This window comes from Achroia grisella, unplaced genomic scaffold, assembly GCF_030625045.1.
Source record: "Achroia grisella isolate CSIRO2021 unplaced genomic scaffold, CSIRO_AGI_Agris_v1 utg4116, whole genome shotgun sequence".
NCBI lineage: Eukaryota > Metazoa > Arthropoda > Insecta > Lepidoptera > Pyralidae > Achroia > Achroia grisella.
Genome location: NW_026712845.1, coordinates 645,795 through 664,955, shown reverse-complemented (window position 1 = coordinate 664,955; position 19,161 = coordinate 645,795). Strand labels below are relative to the sequence as shown.

The window sequence follows — 19,161 nt, the reverse complement described above, 5'->3', positions numbered from 1 at the left end:
TCTACGATTTTTCATGTTACTCTTTAAATACTGATAAATACTGATGATACGAAACTTATATATATATATATATACATATGTACATGCATAAGGAATATTGATTGGAGATTTAAATATAATAGACATTAACCGCTACCTTCTCTCTAATTAAATCTGATATCTCATATTTCATGTGAATTTAATTTAATTTTCATCTCTTGTAAGTTGCGTAACTCTTCCATATTATTTTTAAAGAAAGAAGATCTTCGTCCTGATGATAGAATCATCATGTGTCTATCAGTATGCGAGTCGGAGTCAGTATAGTTGCTAAATGGAAGGCGAATGCGATTTTGGTGTGGTATTTTATCAGTCTTCAACTGACGTAATCGAAATTATCTTAATCTATTTTCATGTAAAATTAGATTAACATCCATTTAGTCGTGAAAAGTTAACTAACAGTAGTTAACTTTTCACGACTAAACGGATCTTATAACAGACGTATTTATAATCTATAAATGTTGATTCTTTGTTATTTCATTATAATTATTAACAATATAATTTAGCGTAGGTATAACTCATTCCGAAACTTGGACGGACATGGACATAGAAAGGCTTTTATTTCAGTCTGTCAATCAATTTTGTTGACGCCTATGAAGCCACAGGTGAAAAGTAGTATGGATATCAAAATATAATTATTTCTTAGTCACTATCCAGTATCGTATGTATGGTATAGCACGGAGAACGATTATTTTGAGAGCAACTATTTCATTTCTTATATGTAACTATTTCTTAAGTAAGGAGATCCTAAATACCAACAATAGATAGATACATAGAATATATTATTATTTGCATTATAAAGGAAAGAGAATAATTACACTGAAACATTTGTAAATACTATGGTATAAATACAATAAGGCAGTAAGATAAGAAGAAGTAGAGGGTAAAAAGTCGTCTGCGTTGACCGTTGGTACCTCGTTATATTCAATTTCTTTGCAGTTTGCTTTGTAAGCTATGTATCAGTTATAAGATGCAATTAGACAGTGAATTACTGAATGAGAGGCATGTCTTCTAAAATTTATATTTTAATGCTTGAGTATTATTACGAATGTCAGATGTTAACGATTCCCGTAGTTGTATACATCTATATAGACGACGGTTGCTGTTTACAGTCAGCTTGATTGCCAGTCCAATTAAATAAATATTGTAACTATTAAGGTATTTTTATTTAATGCGTTTCATATATCTTTTAACTCGAGGTAATTAATATAAATGTGTCCGACATATTTCTTTTTTGAAAATTTAAAATATGTAACATCTATTATATGAAAATGTTACATTCGGCCGGCATCAATTCAGTGTTCCTAAAAAAAGTTAATTTAACGTGGGTATGGAAGATGATGCTTTTGACATCATGTACTCTACCTAGTAGAAGATATGGCTTAGAAGAGCAAGCACTTATCTTTGAAAAACGATCGGTTCCGAGAGATCGATTCGATTCCTGTACAATCTATGTAAACCAGTGCCAGATTAGGCTTGCTTAGGGCAAATAGCAAATTATTTTGAGAAGCCTTTAGTTTGATTTTGATTTCGGTTCTTTAGATTTATTTTTAAAAATACACTACTTTACTTAGTTTCGTGAGTCTTTACAATTTATAAAAAAACACAATTTAAAAATTTAAATTTTTTTTTATATTATTGTAATTGGTATAGGTAGGAGTGAAAGCACGGGACTAGTAGCATTTGCTACTTTTGGACTAGGTTAATCCGGTACTGATGTAAACCAACCCTTACAGACAAAAGTACAGGCACGTACAGAGACGCAGGGCGCGAACGTGTGTTGAATTTACCAATTCTTTTTACTTTGAATACTACGGTGACTGTACATTCGTATTCAAGCGTGTTGGTTATATCACTCCACTGCCAAATTTATTATTTTACAGAGATCATAAAACACCTACTTGTATCTGGTTATAGATAGTAACTAACATCTATAACTAATCTGAGGGTAGATGCTATAACAGTATTGAGCTGCTCTGTGGAAGCTATATTATGTATGTATTTAGACGTTCATTCATACACCTACCGGAAGTTTATTCGGCCCATCTGATTGTAAACGATTACCGTAGTCTATAGATGCCTAAACGGTGGAGCAGGTTTTGAAGCGGTATTTTTTGTTTAAAAGGTGATGTAATGGAGCTGTTTCATCTATATTTTGTTGAGATGACAAAATATAGATGAAAATCATATCATATATTTTATATAAAAAATCAACACCATATCCCATTCATATAAAAAAAAAATCTTTTCGCAGAAAATATACTCGCGCGTAATTATTTTAAAAATTTACTAATAATTATTTGTTATCTTATTCCTTATATAAATATAGTGGAAAAAATTTGCAACTTATCGGTTAATACTCGAATACTTAGCTACTACACCACTTTGATATTGATTTGATATATTTGGTTGCCAGTTGCTTTTCAAATTTATTCGTACATAGTCCGCACAGACATATAAAACATTAATAGGCCAAATAAACAATTTGCTATAGAAAAAAAAATCGTGGATCATTTTAATAAATTTAATAAAAATATACCCATGCAATGAATTTATATTTTTATTTAATATTTGTTTAAATATTATTTAATTTAACAAATAGATTTCTATCCCGTCAAATAAAACGTAAAAGGACTAGAGTAGGAACTAGGGTTAAAACGAAACGCACCTTCTTCTATGATTCGACACATTTTACGAGTTCACAAGAAACTCATCGACAAGACAAAATAGATAGCGTATTCTACGAGAGTAACAGAGATAGTAATATGTTACCCAGCCTGTCAGTGGATTTTTTGATTGAGCTGGATTATACGTTCGGAATTGACTTTGACATTTATCATTTGACAACTTTGACAACAGTTTGTTTGATATTGTTACTGTTTTTTTTTATACTGTTGTTATTTACTGTCTTTAATTAACAAAATAAAATATTTGAAACCAAATATATTAGTGACTGCAAGTTATTTGTTTTATAAATGTCTAATTCACTAAGTAACATTCAAAATGGTGCGTGCCGAGTTTGTCTTAATTCAGAATGTTCTGACAACATATCTTTGGAGGAAGGCAGTGCCTGGTTGCGAACGTATGAATATTGCATTGGATTACCAGTGAGTAGTTTGACTTTCTATTCATGTAACCAACATACTAGCTGATAGCCCTGACATAAGAGCTGATAACCTGGTCCTAAATGGTAACTGACGCAAATACCTTAAGTACTTAAATAATTCGTTGTACTCTATTTGGGTTGGTATTAAGGAGCAACCAAATCCCATAGTATTACTGCCAAGCGGTGAGACCATTCAAATAAAAAACTGTCAACTAAGCTAGTTTCTTGGTAGCAGATGTAGGTGAGATGGACCTGTACTGATCACTTCATATAAAGTTCCCCTAGTAGTTCCCCTAGTGGTAGATTAATGGTAAACTCTATAAATATATAATATATAATATTATATATATTACCCTTTTATTATTTTCCTCATATATTACCCATATTCCTATAGACTACTGATAATGTAGAATTAAATAACTTAATATTAATTAACTTAATACATTATGTATTTTTTTAGATAAATGAGGATGACATGTCTCGCAGATTATGCTCACCATGTGCAAAAAGTATAAAGAAATTTGCAAAGTTTAAAAGAAAATGCTTAAAATCACATAGACTATGGAAATCCCTTGTGGCTGATAGATCAGTAAGTATATAGTAACATATTATTCTTGATTTGGACTGTCTTTTAGTCATTACATAATATTGAAGCTATTTATTTCATATCTCATATTAACATTATTTATATAGTTCATTGTAAAGGTGATTGACAACTGTATATATTAGGTTGTACGGAAAGTAAATTAGATTTTTCCTAACTTAGGATTTAATTGTAGTTTTTGCATTCAACTTCACACTTAAGTCGTATAATTTTTATATGCTATATTTACTTTCCGAACAACCTACTATATATATATTTACATGTATTGAAATAATCTAATAGTAATATAATAATCATTCAGTCATTTGCAACCATACTATTAGTGCTAATGAATACTACAAATGCAAAAGTATCTTACATTTTCACCCTTATAACACTAGAATAGAATTGAAAAGAAAAGATTCTTTATTCGAATAAATTTAAAGTTAGGGTATTTTGAATACATACTTTTTAAACTTCCGTTCACATATCAGTCTGTCATGATTTTTTTAATCATTTTTTAATCTGTCATGATTAATTGGATCTTGGTGAATGGGGTGTTAGAGGATAATCATTGTGTAGTAATGCTATTATTTCTCATATAAAGACTTCAATACTATGTTGATATTGTAGTCAGAGTTGCAGACAACCAATAATATAGCTTTGATTTTTTTAATAAATTCATGAATGAAATGAATGATGAAATGAACAATGAAAATACAGCTGAGCATACTTATCTGTCAAATTTTTTTTTAATTTGCATTATGCAGTCTGTTTAACAGTTACTATAGGTCAAAAATTATATTATAAATATAAAATTATTGTTAGTGATTTAACTACACATAATTAAATTTGGAATATCAATAAATACTTAACTACTTTCTATTACTTCTTTCTGTCATACATTGTATGCAAAGAATTCCTATAGTGGTAAATGGTATTTTCCTAATATATTTTATGTTTAGCCTAATTATGATATGTTTTATTTGTTAATATCTTTTGTGTAGAAATGTAAAAGAAGTACAACCAAACTTAATATTAAAATTGATGAATTAAATGAAGTAAAAGAAGAATTTTCTGAAATTCCTGTTAATTTGAATGATAAAAAGTTCACTGTTAGTCCTTGTATGCCTGAAGATCAAGACCAAAAAATGTATATTGAAGAGGAATCAATTCATGTTAAAGATGAAAATGAAATCAATTCTATTTATAATGATGAAGATTTTGATGCATTTAGTATTAAAAATGAAGATGATGAACATTTAGACAAAGTTGATGTTAAGAATGGCGATAATGATATTAAAGTAAAAATAGAAAAAAGAATATCTAAGAATAATATTGAAGAAAGATTAAAAAGTGATTTTAATGGTCCTTTACAATGTGAAGTGTGTAAAAAAATATACAGTAAGAATTTTTCAATATTCTTTATTATACATTTAAGTATTTTTATATATATAAGGTAAGAAATAATGGTTTCATTTAATATGAATATTTTATTTTAGAACACAAACAAAGCTTCTTAAAACATATTCAGAAACGTGCTTGTAAGTCAAAGAAGAAATCAGCAGATAATGATCTACCAATTTGTCCAAATTTTTATTGTGGTAAGTTAATTGTATTTACATTTTGTTCCTTTCATATTATTTGTTTCTTATTTTAACACCATTTAGGTTCTGTTACGCTGATAAAGTCACTCCATTATAGTTTTTATCATATATATGTATGACTTTCATGTACACATTTTTATTATATGTACTATTAAATATCCTGCAATAAAATTATTGATTTTACATGAATACTTATGCGGTAAAAGTTGATTTAATAAAAACAAGTCTAAATGAATAATTTAAAGTTTAAGACTATATTAAGAATATAAATAAATATACATATACATGAGGAAAATCATAGTTATGGTGTCCTATGATATGATACGGTTTGGGAATTAAATTTGAACTTTGTTTCTATGTTCTAGGAGATATCGTAAAACTTCTATAGATGGGTATAGAAAGTGACTGAAAACCGCCAAAAGTGATAGATTACTTTAGAGATGATGAAATCTTCATATGTATCCCTTAGGGGTGTCATTCAGACTGTTTATCTTTAAGAAAAGGTCGATTTATCCCTGCCGAATTATAAATTTCTTAGAATGTTTTTTGGAATCGTTATAGATAGATAGATCTTCACGGTGAGCGCAACTCGGTAAAATCAATTTGATTGTGGCCGAGACGTACTGTACTTTTCTTATATAGATTTTTTGAGAGATTGTGAATATTTATCAACGATAAATATATTTTTTATGTCATATTTACTTATTTATATTTGAATATATTATTATTTATTTGAAAACTGGTAGTAATTCTACATATTGGTAGTGATCACATTATTCAAAAGCATTCACTTAATGATATCGCGAACTGTTGTAATATAAATGAAATAAAAAAAATACGCGATGGTTTCATATGCCTTTTTAACCCATAACATCTTGGCCAAATAATTTGTTTCCATATAACACTTATGATTTCTAATTAAAATTTCATAAATAAATTAAAAACACTTTTATTTCAGTCATTTTTTTAATACATTAAAAGTAGTGTTTACACATCGTCTTCCAATTTATTAACTTTTTTTATCGATACGCAGTTTTCAGATTAATTAATTCTTTGTGTCGAAATTACAGTCATTGCCTTTTTTTAATAAATACATTTCAGTTCAGTACGCGTTCAACTTAATTTTTACCAGTAGCTTCTTTGGCATTACAATTACATAAAATTGTAATGCCAAAGAAGTCCATTGTCCATCACAAACAAGTCTATTGGTCCATCTGATGTATGCGCTAACAGTCGCCTATATACATGAACAGCATTATGGACATTACGTTGTCAATTTAAATCCGCGATACCATTAATGCGTTGCCATTTTAGACGACTAAGATGTCATGCCTCTTATCCTGTAATTTCACTGCCTAATCTGCACCTCATATCCAAAACACAGCTCACAAGGAAAACTGCTTGGATGCTGGAATAGGTGAAACTTGGGGAGAACGAGATCGTTAGTAAAGTGGGTGTCAGGTTGACTTCCATGTGGTTCCCCTGGAAATAGTGATAAGTTCTTGGTGAATTTGTCTCGTTGGCCTAACGGACCTGATTACTGTCCAGTGCACCGTAAGCGTAAACCGTTTGTGCAGGCGGGTGTAAATATCCATTATGATCCATTAAAAAATATAAGTGTGGCTGAGGTATCTACACAGACGACTTTTAGCAATTTTCCTCCGATCTACTTTACTGGGACAAAATTGAACTTGTCAGGCTTACTTTCTGAATCAAATTTTTAATTCGTTTGTAGGTATATGTGACATGCAATTTTCTGAATCGGAACTTATAAATAAACATATAGAAGAGCATAGAACATATAATGATTTGAGTTGCAAGATTTGTGATTTTAAAGGTAGAGACTTTGCTGATATGGTAACACACAGGTATGAAACTTTTGTATTTTTTTTTCATACATAGAAATAAAAATAATAATAAAGAAATATTGATAGCATTCTTTTCTAATGTCGGTTAAAAGGGTACAACGATAACTCTAACGAAAGTGACATAATATTCTTGAATATAATAAATGTTTTTACAAAACTTTTATGATTTCACACTTGCCTTTGTACTTAGATCTTTTTAAAATTGATAGCTTAAAACTATTAGTATCGTAATTTCATTGCCTTCGCTGCGGGTCGCTTCGAGTCTACGCTAATGTATTTATTGAACTCATAAGATAAAATTTGACAATGATTCCTCGAAGTAGGACAGTTGGCAGATTGACATTGGCAGATAATTGGTCCGATTGGAGAGCTCTGATTAAATCTACACTACAAGATTACGAATCTCATAGTTGTCAGCTTCATAGGAGACACCATGAAAGCACGTCCACCAGCGACTATAAATTTGTATTATCCTGACGTTCCCAAAATGTGCGCTGACATCATGGTGTTGATGTTGCCAAAATTTGCGCGAACTTTTAAAAATAAGTTAGAATATGCTAATCACTGAGGGTACCCGTAAGTCGTGGGAGTCGTGAGAACGGTGGTCGTAGCCCTAGCGGCTAGGACAGTATCATCGGTACGTAATACCGAAGAATCTCATTTAAGAGCGCCGTGGTTTAATAATTCTCTACGATGGTAGTGTCGTAAGTTCAGATCTGTGTCAACATTTGATAATATCTTTACCTACCTGATTTGTCTTAACAGTTGTGAAGTATTAGCATTGAAAATTTTTGCCTAATATGTTCAGTGGTGTTGGCTTGTTCCATTGTATGCTTACGCTAATTTATTTACTAATAATGTAACATAAGTAATGTCGATAGACAAGGCAATAGATCCTGGTATAACTGCGCATTTTAGTAGCACAAATTCCCTATTTTGATTATATTTTAACACCGAATGATTTCGGTGTATTTTCTACAATGTCCTTTTTAAATAGCTCTCTGGCAATCTTACTGTTCAACCGACTTTAAAAAAGAGGTACTCGATATGGGTGTACTTTATTGTATATTTGTAATGATATTTTTGCTATGAAAATAGTCGATTCTGTAATATTTCCAGTAAGATTACAACTTTTCACTAATCGTTTTGATAGGAATACAAAAGTAAGCCTCGTATCTTATTCTTCATGCGTATGATATTCAGGCAAAAGATTGTAAAGGTCAGTTAAATCGCTAAATCCTTCCCTCATGATGAAAGGTGTGTTCCTAATAGCGGGACAATAATGGGTGTTGAAAATCAACTGTCGCAGAAAGTAAATAAAAAATTCACTGAAATAAATCCCTTTCGGGGATAAGTCCACCTACTTACTTATAGTCAACTATCTATGTATTTTACCTTTTATACATCTGCCATAACATATTGGTGAAATAAGCCACGTATAATCCCATAAAAGGGCAAATACAATCCAATATATGTCGTTTAGTCAATGCGTTTGAGATTTTTTTATTACGATTCCATACTATATTCGATTGTGTCAATTCTAGCAGATCATATTAAAACTTCTTCTCTGTATTTACTCTTAAATCAATTTCAATCCAATCTAGTTTTTTTACTGTGCTCTTTAAACACAATCAAGAGTATTCATTAAACAGACCACAATATCGTTTACTTCACTGAATAGCTGCCTTTACACGTACGCTCTTTCACGCGCAAATTGGATTTCACTCGGGAAAGCGTGCTTGTAGAAGTAGAGATAAAGAACGATTGAACGATTACACGCTCAGTTCGCTCCCCCTCCGATCGAACCCCTAGTGGTGCCCTCAGACTAAAGTCGTATCCGTCAGGCGGGAGTTGGCCTTCAGCCGCTCCGTAAGTCCTTCCGCGGGTTTGGAGTGCCATCTGCACTCGCCTCTTATCGTCCGATGAAGCTGTAAAGGCCAGGTGCGGCCAACAGCATTAGAGTAGACCGAAAAAAAAAGCTCAGACCGCACGCGCAATCCTGCGTACTCCAATCGTGCATGCCCTCGGGCCTATTTATAATAAATAATTATTACTTCAAAATGGCGGACATCAGATCATAGAACAAAGACCTAATTACAGATTTGTTAATAATTTATAAATCTTAAATGTACGTACATAATGTCTAAATATTTTTTATGACAAAATGCAAACATAAACAATCGTGCTCGAAAAAGTGAAGACAAAAAATAGATATAAACAGTAAATCAGAATTGCGCGCGTTTTTCTATCGGCTGTGCTCCTGATCGGTCGTGAACGTGTCGTGTAAAGGCAGTGGAACGGAAAATGTAGAGGAAGTACAACATAATGGAATTTCTATGTTGACCGATCGGAATTGATTTAAAGATCGAGATCGCATGACGCTCTACTAACATTAAACAGTGTCTCATAGAATACAAACATGCTGACTATCCAACTGATGGTAAATGGCAACCTATATACATGAAGAGCATCAAAGACATCATGTCATCAAGTGACGCCCTTAGTACTCCTAATGCGTTGCCTATCATGGTTTCGTATGCGGTACTTTCAATCGAATCAACTTACAAAGCAGGCTTCTTAGCTCCTAAAATATGTTATACAGAGTTACTGACGCATGCCACTTTATTGTATAACACAAGGTCTGCGTAGCTTGGGACTGGATGATGCTGTATATATATGTATATCCAGGTTACATGTGTAACAAAACATTGTTTACATCAGTATTCTTATTGCGGATCGTCAGAAAAAATAGAGGTTGAAAGTACAATGCTCAATTTCAGATTCAGCCATCATCCGAGGGAATATAAAATCATTTACAGCTGCCACGTGTGTAACAGGAGATCGCCGGCCCCCCTGCCTTTGCAGTTTCATTACAGGTCGGCGCATTTGAAGAAAAACGGCGGCATGTGTACCGTCTGCAATAAAATATTTCGTGTTTACAAATTGTGGCGCAACCATGAGCGATTGCATAAAGAAGAAACGAACAAGTACATTTGCGACCATTGTGGAAAAGAGTGAGTGTTTATTATAGTTACCGTTTCTATATACTATCTTCTACCTGCGATTTTGGACACGTGAGCATGATTGACAAGCGTTAAAAATTCTTTACCGAAAATGCAACGTAAATATTGAAATTAAAGAATTATTTCTTGAAATATTAATACGTAAATGAGTACTAAACAAACTCGATTATGCTAGTCTAGTAGTGTTTTGAATAATCTGTATGATATTATGAACGAAACATCAATTATTATAAATTTTATACAAAATGTATTTTGCAATTTCTCTGTATATTTGTTACGCAGTCACGCTTAAACAATTTGTTTATAGGTACTACTGGTCTACCTGTGGTCGAAATTATTTTATTTTCATAATTAATTAATTTAACATTCAGTAAGGCTATACACAAATAATATTAATGACGAACAATATTAATCTATTCTCAATTTGATCACAGATCACAAACAAAAAAATACTTGTGTGTGTCTACATGGTAGTATGTGTAATGATTTATTGATTTAATGTATTTTATTTTGTTATTATTAATGTTAGCATTCCTCACTCCTTTTATAAACTGTAACTATCCGAAATTTCCGAATATATATATATTTATATGTAGTCTTACATTAACACTTATTTTATAGCGGAATTCATGTGTGTGACTTCGCAGGGTATAAATGATAAATAAAATACCTCTCCCCCAGGTATAGTGATTTGTGTAACTTGCCTGAGTAGATACCACCGTTTTTCCTGTTTCCTATTGAAGCAGTAAAGCGTACTTTGCGTTTCGGTCTGTAGGATAAGATATTTAGTACGACATAACAGGCAAACATCTTAGTTCTTTGAGCTCGCGTGGATACGACAATGATTGTGTCAGTAGACTAGACATTTAGCACGATATAGAAAACTGTATTGATGAGTATGATTCTTTGTTTATATATATATTATAATTAAGAATCAAAGATTACGTCATTCTAAGAACAGATAAATTAAACATCCTTTTAATATTATAAATTGGATATTTTTTTTGGATTTTAATAAAATTTGGTATATAGATACATAATCTAGATTAACATATAAATTACTTTTTCCCGAATTTCTCCGGGCACGAGACAAAACTAATATTACCATATATTAAGCCGCACAAACTAAAAATCGCTCTATATAATCTCAAACCGATTCTTCAGCAATGTAACTTTATCTGTTTGGTTTAACGTGGTTTGGTATGAATAAAATATGCAAGTGATATTCATACGATATTAAAATTTTGGGTTGAATTTTAGATTTACACTTGGCAACACTGTATCTGATGATCGTCTAATGCATTCGGTGCTTAACCATTGTGACATTTTACAGATGCCTGTTTCGGCACGAAATAAAGATACATCTAGCAAGCCACTTCAATATTAGAACGTTTATATGCGACACTTGTGGCAAGAGGTTCAAGCAGTTGAGAGGACTTAAAGTGAGTTCTTTATTTTTGTTCTGTTATATGTATGATTATGTGGGCGGAATACATAATTTTTGGTGTTTGCAAAGATTTATTTTTCTATTTATGTAATGATAGCGAGGTCTCTTTAACTGCATTAATTTTTAGTTAGATTTTTTAACATTAATACCTATAAAATAATTCACTATGATCATAAACGGTCTCACTATTAGGGTCGCGTCACTAGGAACAAAACATTTTTTGTATCAACATGAGGAAAGTTTTTTTCAGCAGCAACGTTTATACATGCAAGCTGTTGTTTCAATAGAGTCAATTAAAATAAAACAGTTGTTGTATGAAACTGTGCAAACTATTTTGTTTTTAGAATAACTTTGTTTTTTTACACAAACAAAAAGTTAAAGTCTCGTAAGGGTTCTGCCAATTCTTATAAAACGCAATGTTAATTTATTACTTTATGATTTTTCTAATTTGTATCAATATTAAAACAGTATTTGTGAAACATTTTGGGTCTATCCATTCTGGTCTTGTAATGCTAGAATTTCCTCAAACAGATTCTATTATAGTACAATAAAATGCAATAGTCATTGGATACATTTTATATTCGTTTTTAAAATAAAATTATGAATGCGGTTTTACTATGACAATAATAATGTTTCACAACTGAATTTCACATTGGGACTGTCGACGTTGTGGTGAACGCAGCATTTGACATGCCCACATTTCGCAGAGTATATTTGAATTTAACGTGACAGAGGGCGAACCTAACGCTTCAGTTTATTATACATGTGACGGAGATCGTACATATTGTATATGCAGTTCTTATTAAACATATGCCTAAATCTTAGGTATAAAATCCCCAAGCTTCAGTGAAAAATTTATAAATATCGTTGCGTGGTTTAAGAGTATGCTAAGAAAGTGATTGACGACACTTACTTACTTTTGTTTAATGGTCTTTATATATTGATTATACGGTTTAACAGAAAATATTGTTTTTTAATGCCAGATTTGAATCATTGGTGTTTTAAGCAAGTACCAAAACACTGGGTTGCTTTCAAATTAAAAATTATATGAGTAATTATTATTTTTAGCATCACATGGCCAGCGCTCACGTGACGAACCCAATAAAATGTACGCATTGCAACAAAACATTCAAACATAAGTTTAGCCTTGAAAGTCATATGAAGTTGCTCGGTGGAGAAAAACCTTTCAAATGCGAAGTTTGTTCTAAATGTTTCTCGTCTACGTGGTATTTGAAGAGCCATATGTTTTGGCACACCGGGGAGCGGCCGTTCCCCTGCCAACTCTGTGAGAAGCGGTTCAAAGCGAAGTGTCAACTCACAGTGCATCTGAGACGGCATATGGGGAACTTGCCCTACAAATGTTCTCATTGCTCGAAGTGCTTCACAACAACCACACAGCGGAGAGTCCATGAAAGTGTACACACAGGTATTCGCAGACACAAATGTCCGTATTGCGAGAAAAGTTATCATTGCAAGAAGGTTATGAGGGTGCATTGCAAAACGCAACACAATATCGAAGTCGACTCTGGAGACGAGAAAAGGGAAAATAGCGAAGTTGTCGACAATAAAGTAAAATAGTTATACACTGGTCTTACATATAACTGGGTACTATATATTTCGTGTAAATGTACAACAACTTTTACGTAATAACGCTACGTAAATCTATTTTTAGATCACTTCAAAAAAGGATAAGTACTGATTTTTTTACTGTGTGTAATCATTTTCATTATTTTTTGGTCAAAATAGGCTTTACTTGTATTATAATAACATATCTAGTCGAATTGAAAGCCTCCATTTTTTTATATCTAATGAACAATTGTATTGGCGAAGGTTTATAGCAATAGTGTCTAAGAATATTTGGCTTAGATACTTATTTTATAGTGCAATGAATTCAATTGTGTTCTTAAAATTGTGCAAGATATAGGGTTAGTGTATAATATATAAATACCACAGTATGTTAACATTATAGTTTTTACGTCTAGTTATAATGCTTTATATCGAAAGAAGGAAAGGATTGCACGAGTAGACCAGGATTGTTAACTGTACCAGGATTCTAGTGGGTGCGAGGAGATCTTACGAGATTTTGACCTAAGGAAAATTATTATTAAAATTCCTAATTGCAGCTATATTTTTTTTTATAAGTATTGGCAAAATTGTTTTGAAGTTGGCAACCCTGGAGTGGAGATGCACCTCTCAAGGACTTGTACCTAGAGCCGTAAATATTAATAAAAAAAATATGTACCTCTCGTCGATTCTACAAAATACTTAAGCGTTTTCAAAGTACTTCATCAATAATACCATCAATACACTTTGACATTAATATTCCTTTATATTAATGTATCACATAGTTCCCACCATTAATTTAGTTTGTGAAAGTACCTATTTAAATTTTTGACTGTTAAGGATGCCAAAGCCGTAAAACTACTTAATAAAAAAAGACCTATCTATTATATCCGAAAGATGCTGGACCTAATGATGACCTCGTGATGACTTATTAAAGAGCGTTTATGCCATTATGGAAGTTTATATTATGAAATTGCTGACAATTTTAATTTGAAGCGGATTAAAAACTACAGTTTTCAATTAGGGAAGGCAATTTAACAATTACAATTGTGCACAAAATAACTTTACATGTAACTGTACCTTTCAAGTGGTATCTATACAATTTAAATGACATTACATACATAATAAAATAGCAGACGTTAATTAGATATACTTATTTCATATACATTTTGTAACGAATACATGTTGAGTATACCATGTATTGTATAATAATTTTAGTATTTTTAATATATTAATAATATAATAATAATTATATATTAAACTAAATAATTGTGGGTAATATATTATAAATAATAATAATAATGCAATAAATTAAATTATTCTAAATTTGTTTTTATTTTTTATTAATTAAGTTATTATTTTCATTATCAAAATTATGTTTTCATTTAATGTCCTAAAGTGTTTAATTATTTTATTTTACTATTTCTAGGATGACAAAATTTAATAAAAGGTTTAGTAAACATATTATATTTAACATAAAAAATAATACAGTAAATTTTATTTCGCTACTATTTCTCCGTTCTGTTAACCTTCATCAAGTTAGTAAGGCTCGGCTTAGCCTTAATCAATCTCGACATCATTTTAATAAACAACTGGAAGCGAAGAGGCTATGCATATTTTTAAGAGCTATTTTCGGGATGCTGCTGTCGGCTGTTGGGTGGCAGTGTCTGGCGCGCTTCGTGGGCTTGGAAAATTTCAATAACCTAATACATTATGGTAAGGACGCTCCGAACTTTTGCATAACTAGTGACGTGTCTTGCTGCCGGCGATCAGGCGAACTGGTTACACTAGCGAACTGTCCCGGCTTCGCACAGGTTTTAAGTTAAAAAGATGAAGTACGTCTAAACGCAAGGTTCTATTCGAATTAGAAGAGTAAGGATATAAAACTATGTAGTTTGACGTAGACTAAGATATTATTAGATTTGAATATTTTACATTTTTATTAATTTGAACTATAAAGATTAATTGTTACTTAACTGTACTAGACAGAGTTCACGTCATATAATAACTTATACAATTTCTGATATATTGAGTTACATATATGATTTTCAATAAGGGACTCTACATGTTATTCATTGATATTGTAGCTGAGTAGGAGAAAAATTGCTAAATTCTATCAGAGAATCTATCAGAATGTGTTTGTCTATTGTTAAGAAACCGGAAGCAATATCAAAGATTTTGCAGTCGATCAGGTTTACTGTCATACAATATAAGTGAGGTCAAAGGGTTGATCCCTCGCTCATGTATATCGTAGTCTTAAATTGCGTGCATGATTTAATCATTTAACCCGCTACATGTTGTCTGTCAGACGTCTGCCTTTTATGGGTCCATTTTTTACATATTTCCGCGGGTCCACATTTATGCAAGAGGCTAATCCATCACCGTCTCAGCCAGCGTGTCTCGTTAGCATAATGAATTAGTGAGTCTTGACGGGACCCTCGCAACTCGTGAGCTTGTGAACACGATACGATGGATTTCAAATTATATGTCAAGTGGAAACCCTCCCTCCCTGTACAACCCAATTTGATGTTTCACGCTTGGATAGCCTGATTGCTACCTATCTGTTGTTGTGGTTTCATAGTATTCTTTGATTATTAAAGCGACTTATTGTTGCGCTCTTTACACATACAATTCCAGTTTTGTTGCGTGTGCTCATGGATGGTGTTAATGACCTACCATCAGATGAGCCGCAAGTTCGTTTGTCTCCTATGCTATAAAAAACTTACGAAAACGTAGCCATGAACACAAGATGTTGTCATCATGCGAGTGTAAAACCCGTAACCATCAAAAATAAAGAAAGAAAGAAAGAAAAATATTTTATTCAGTGCAATATAAAAAATAAGACGATCTGCTAAACCGCAAGACTAAAGAAACAGTCCTATTAACATATCTTTATTTTTTTTAACAATAATTTGATTATATGAATGAATTTTTCATTCATATAAAATTATTATATGTTTACGACCGCTTATTAACGAAAATAATGATACAGGCTGGCTTATTGTTATTTTTTTAACATATTTTTGTCTGTATACAGGGGTACCTCATGAAGATTGATCAGTCGTATTACGTTATTCCTCATCTGATGGTAAACAGTAACCGTCGCCTATATACATATATGAATGCCTACTACGGACACCACGTCATCATGTGACACCCGTGAATGCGTTGCCATTCCAGAGTACTGTTGCAATGCCTCATATCCTGTAACTTCACTGCCCAATCCGTCTTAAAACTGCATCCTACTACTGAAATAAATTTCAAAGCAAGTTGCTTGGTGGTTGAAATATGTGAGACTGAGGTACTTTTATAGACTACTTTTTTGTCTACCTCATATGAATCAGTTAGCCCACCGTGACGAATTAAACACGATGGATTCCAGCCAGGAGCGCGTAAAGGTCAACCTGATGTAGTACATTCTTTTCCCTTAGTAATATACCGCATTATTTGCGTTGTAACTGTACCTACTTCTGTTTATACTGTAAATCATCTAAATACGAACAATTTTATAGTAATTAAACGTATTTACCATAACATTGTACCTCTAACTTAGTCGAAACGTGAGAGAGGTAAATAACTTTATTTACCATAAAATTTGTTGTTAACAATGTGTAATGAACACAAAAATTTTAAATAACTATCATATCTGCTTTGTATATACATCCTATATATTATATATCTATTGTAGTCCGATTAAACGGAGGTAAAATCAATATTTTGGACAGTTATTTTAGAAGTTAAGCGGGTAGTTAATGTTCCGAAACTCGCCTCAGGCTAACCTGCGGCGGATTACGGATACTGCCTTCTCGCCCTCCCTTTCTTTGTGCTCTGAACCATATAACCAATATAGACGTTTGTTCGTGCACTTAAAAGATATAGTACCATAGACATTTCCTTTAACTTTTAATCCGCTTCAAAGAAAAAATAAGTGCCTGTTTATTGTTGACGCGGTTAGGTATGTACAAGCAGGCATCATTTTTCAACCACTATCTAAAACAGATATTCACTGAATTGTATTTTTAAGAACAATTATAGAATAGTACAGCTTCGTAGTCAAATTGTAAATTAATTGTACACATATAAACAAAATATTTACTTGATTAATCGCTATGTGTATAAATAGCCATTAAAACATTTGAAATTAGTGATTCCAACATATACATCTATCTCTGTACCCACTGACCTTAAATTTTTATATCACATTTAAGAAGGACTACAGTGGAATAAGGAATCATTACGGTATCGACCGGGGGCGGTATAAAACGGGAACGTCTCAGAACATAACAATTCAATAGAATAGGGTTGGCGGTTACACTGTACTAGGTAGGCGTTAAATGCTATAAATTGATGCTACATACTTTTTAAACTTATACATTTGAATTTGACCTAATAATTGATACTAGATATAAACTATTATGCATTTTGATTAAACATAGGGTCGTGATATAGCTTTATAACCATAATGTTGGGTTTCAGGTTAGCTACATATTAGATATTTAATTTGGTATTAAATGAGAAAAGCTGTAAACTTCTCTTACTTACTTGACGTACAATATATTATAGAACTTATAGCACATCGTAAAAGTTTTTTCTATATAAGAATTATTTTTTACTCTTTATTACCATTGGAACCAATTCTAATTAGCAACCTTTATAATGGATGAGGTTATGAACGTAGTAAAAGATATGTTGTGGTTTTTTCTATTTTCTCAAAAGCAGACCAAGACTAATAGTAAGACAGAACAATGTTACATAGTAGAAAAAGAAATCTTTAATAGCCTAGTAGTATACAAAGCAAGAAAAGAGCTCGATAATCGTATGCTAATCGAAGCGATATGTCAAAACTGCTCGGGTAGGACTTACAACTTTACCCTTTAAGGGGTATAAAGCCTTCGGCTTCCGGCCACTCAAACTGAAAGACCGAGCAACGGGACGTGTCCCTGATGTTAAATAATAATAGGTTCGCATATTGCATACGATATAAGTAGGTAGGATGTGGTGTCTATTATATCGTTGTAAAGAGGAAATATTTGTTCATTGAATTCGAATTCAATTTACATGCATGTATTTCTTAGTAGGTAAGCCTTGGGATATGGTAAATGGAAGATGATGTTGTAAATTTTCAGAAATTACGAGAGTTTTAATATTAGATCTTTTTTATGATACAATCGTCTATTAAAATGAACAGGCGGAAATCAGGAAGTCACGTGACGCTCTTGAAGTAAGTATACTATAAGGCATAAGGTAGGTATGCCTTCATACCCTGTTATTTCACTGCCATATACATCTTCACACTTAAGAATATTCTCGACTGTCATAGTTGTTTAAAGGTTGATTTTGATTTGTTTTCATATTTATATTATTACAAAGTACTACTAAAAATAAGAAATGAATAGACTATATGAGTGAATAGTAAGGTAAACCAGACAATATCAAAATTTTCCATATGTCACACTTTCAAGATCATGTCATATTATATGATATACTTACAATGCAGCCACGTAAATTTCATCAAAATATAGTTTCAAAGCACGCTGCTTAACATAAAAAATAGGTTCCAAGAGAGCTACACATACAATTTTGTATAAAATCACAGTAAAACAAAACAAGATCAAGAATTTAAATCTTAGCCCTTTTTAACCGCACCGGGATGGAAACTTGTATTGTCTAAAGCATCAAGAAATCCTTTAACCAATGTCTAGTATTTCAGCAATTCTTCACATTTATGGCAAGAAATAAAATTTGTAAACAATAAACCAAAGGTAATTTTAGGTAACATTTATCTTTGATTGTTTGCGAGAAAACATTTAACGGTACTATTGACAGGTATTTTATGGTACTCGTAAATATGCGGTTGCTCAATAAAATACTGTGACAGTTAATTACATACTGACAGACTGATTTCATTATTTACTATAGTCATTTGTT

General features: G+C 31.9%; 1 protein-coding gene across 1 annotated transcript; it reads left to right on the top strand.

Annotated features, from left to right (window-relative positions):
- Nucleotides 1-2,937: 2,937 nt before the first annotated feature.
- LOC131844671 (zinc finger protein 888-like) lies at nucleotides 2,938-14,402 on the top strand. Its single transcript, XM_059193610.1, has 8 exons — nucleotides 2,938-3,143; nucleotides 3,603-3,731; nucleotides 4,733-5,129; nucleotides 5,228-5,329; nucleotides 7,068-7,200; nucleotides 9,981-10,214; nucleotides 11,557-11,665; nucleotides 12,739-14,402. The coding sequence occupies exons 1-8, from the start codon at nucleotides 3,012-3,014 to the stop codon at nucleotides 13,246-13,248; spliced, it is 1,746 nt and encodes a 581-aa protein (XP_059049593.1). The 5' UTR covers nucleotides 2,938-3,011; the 3' UTR covers nucleotides 13,249-14,402.
- The last annotated feature ends 4,759 nt before the right edge of the window (nucleotides 14,403-19,161 follow it).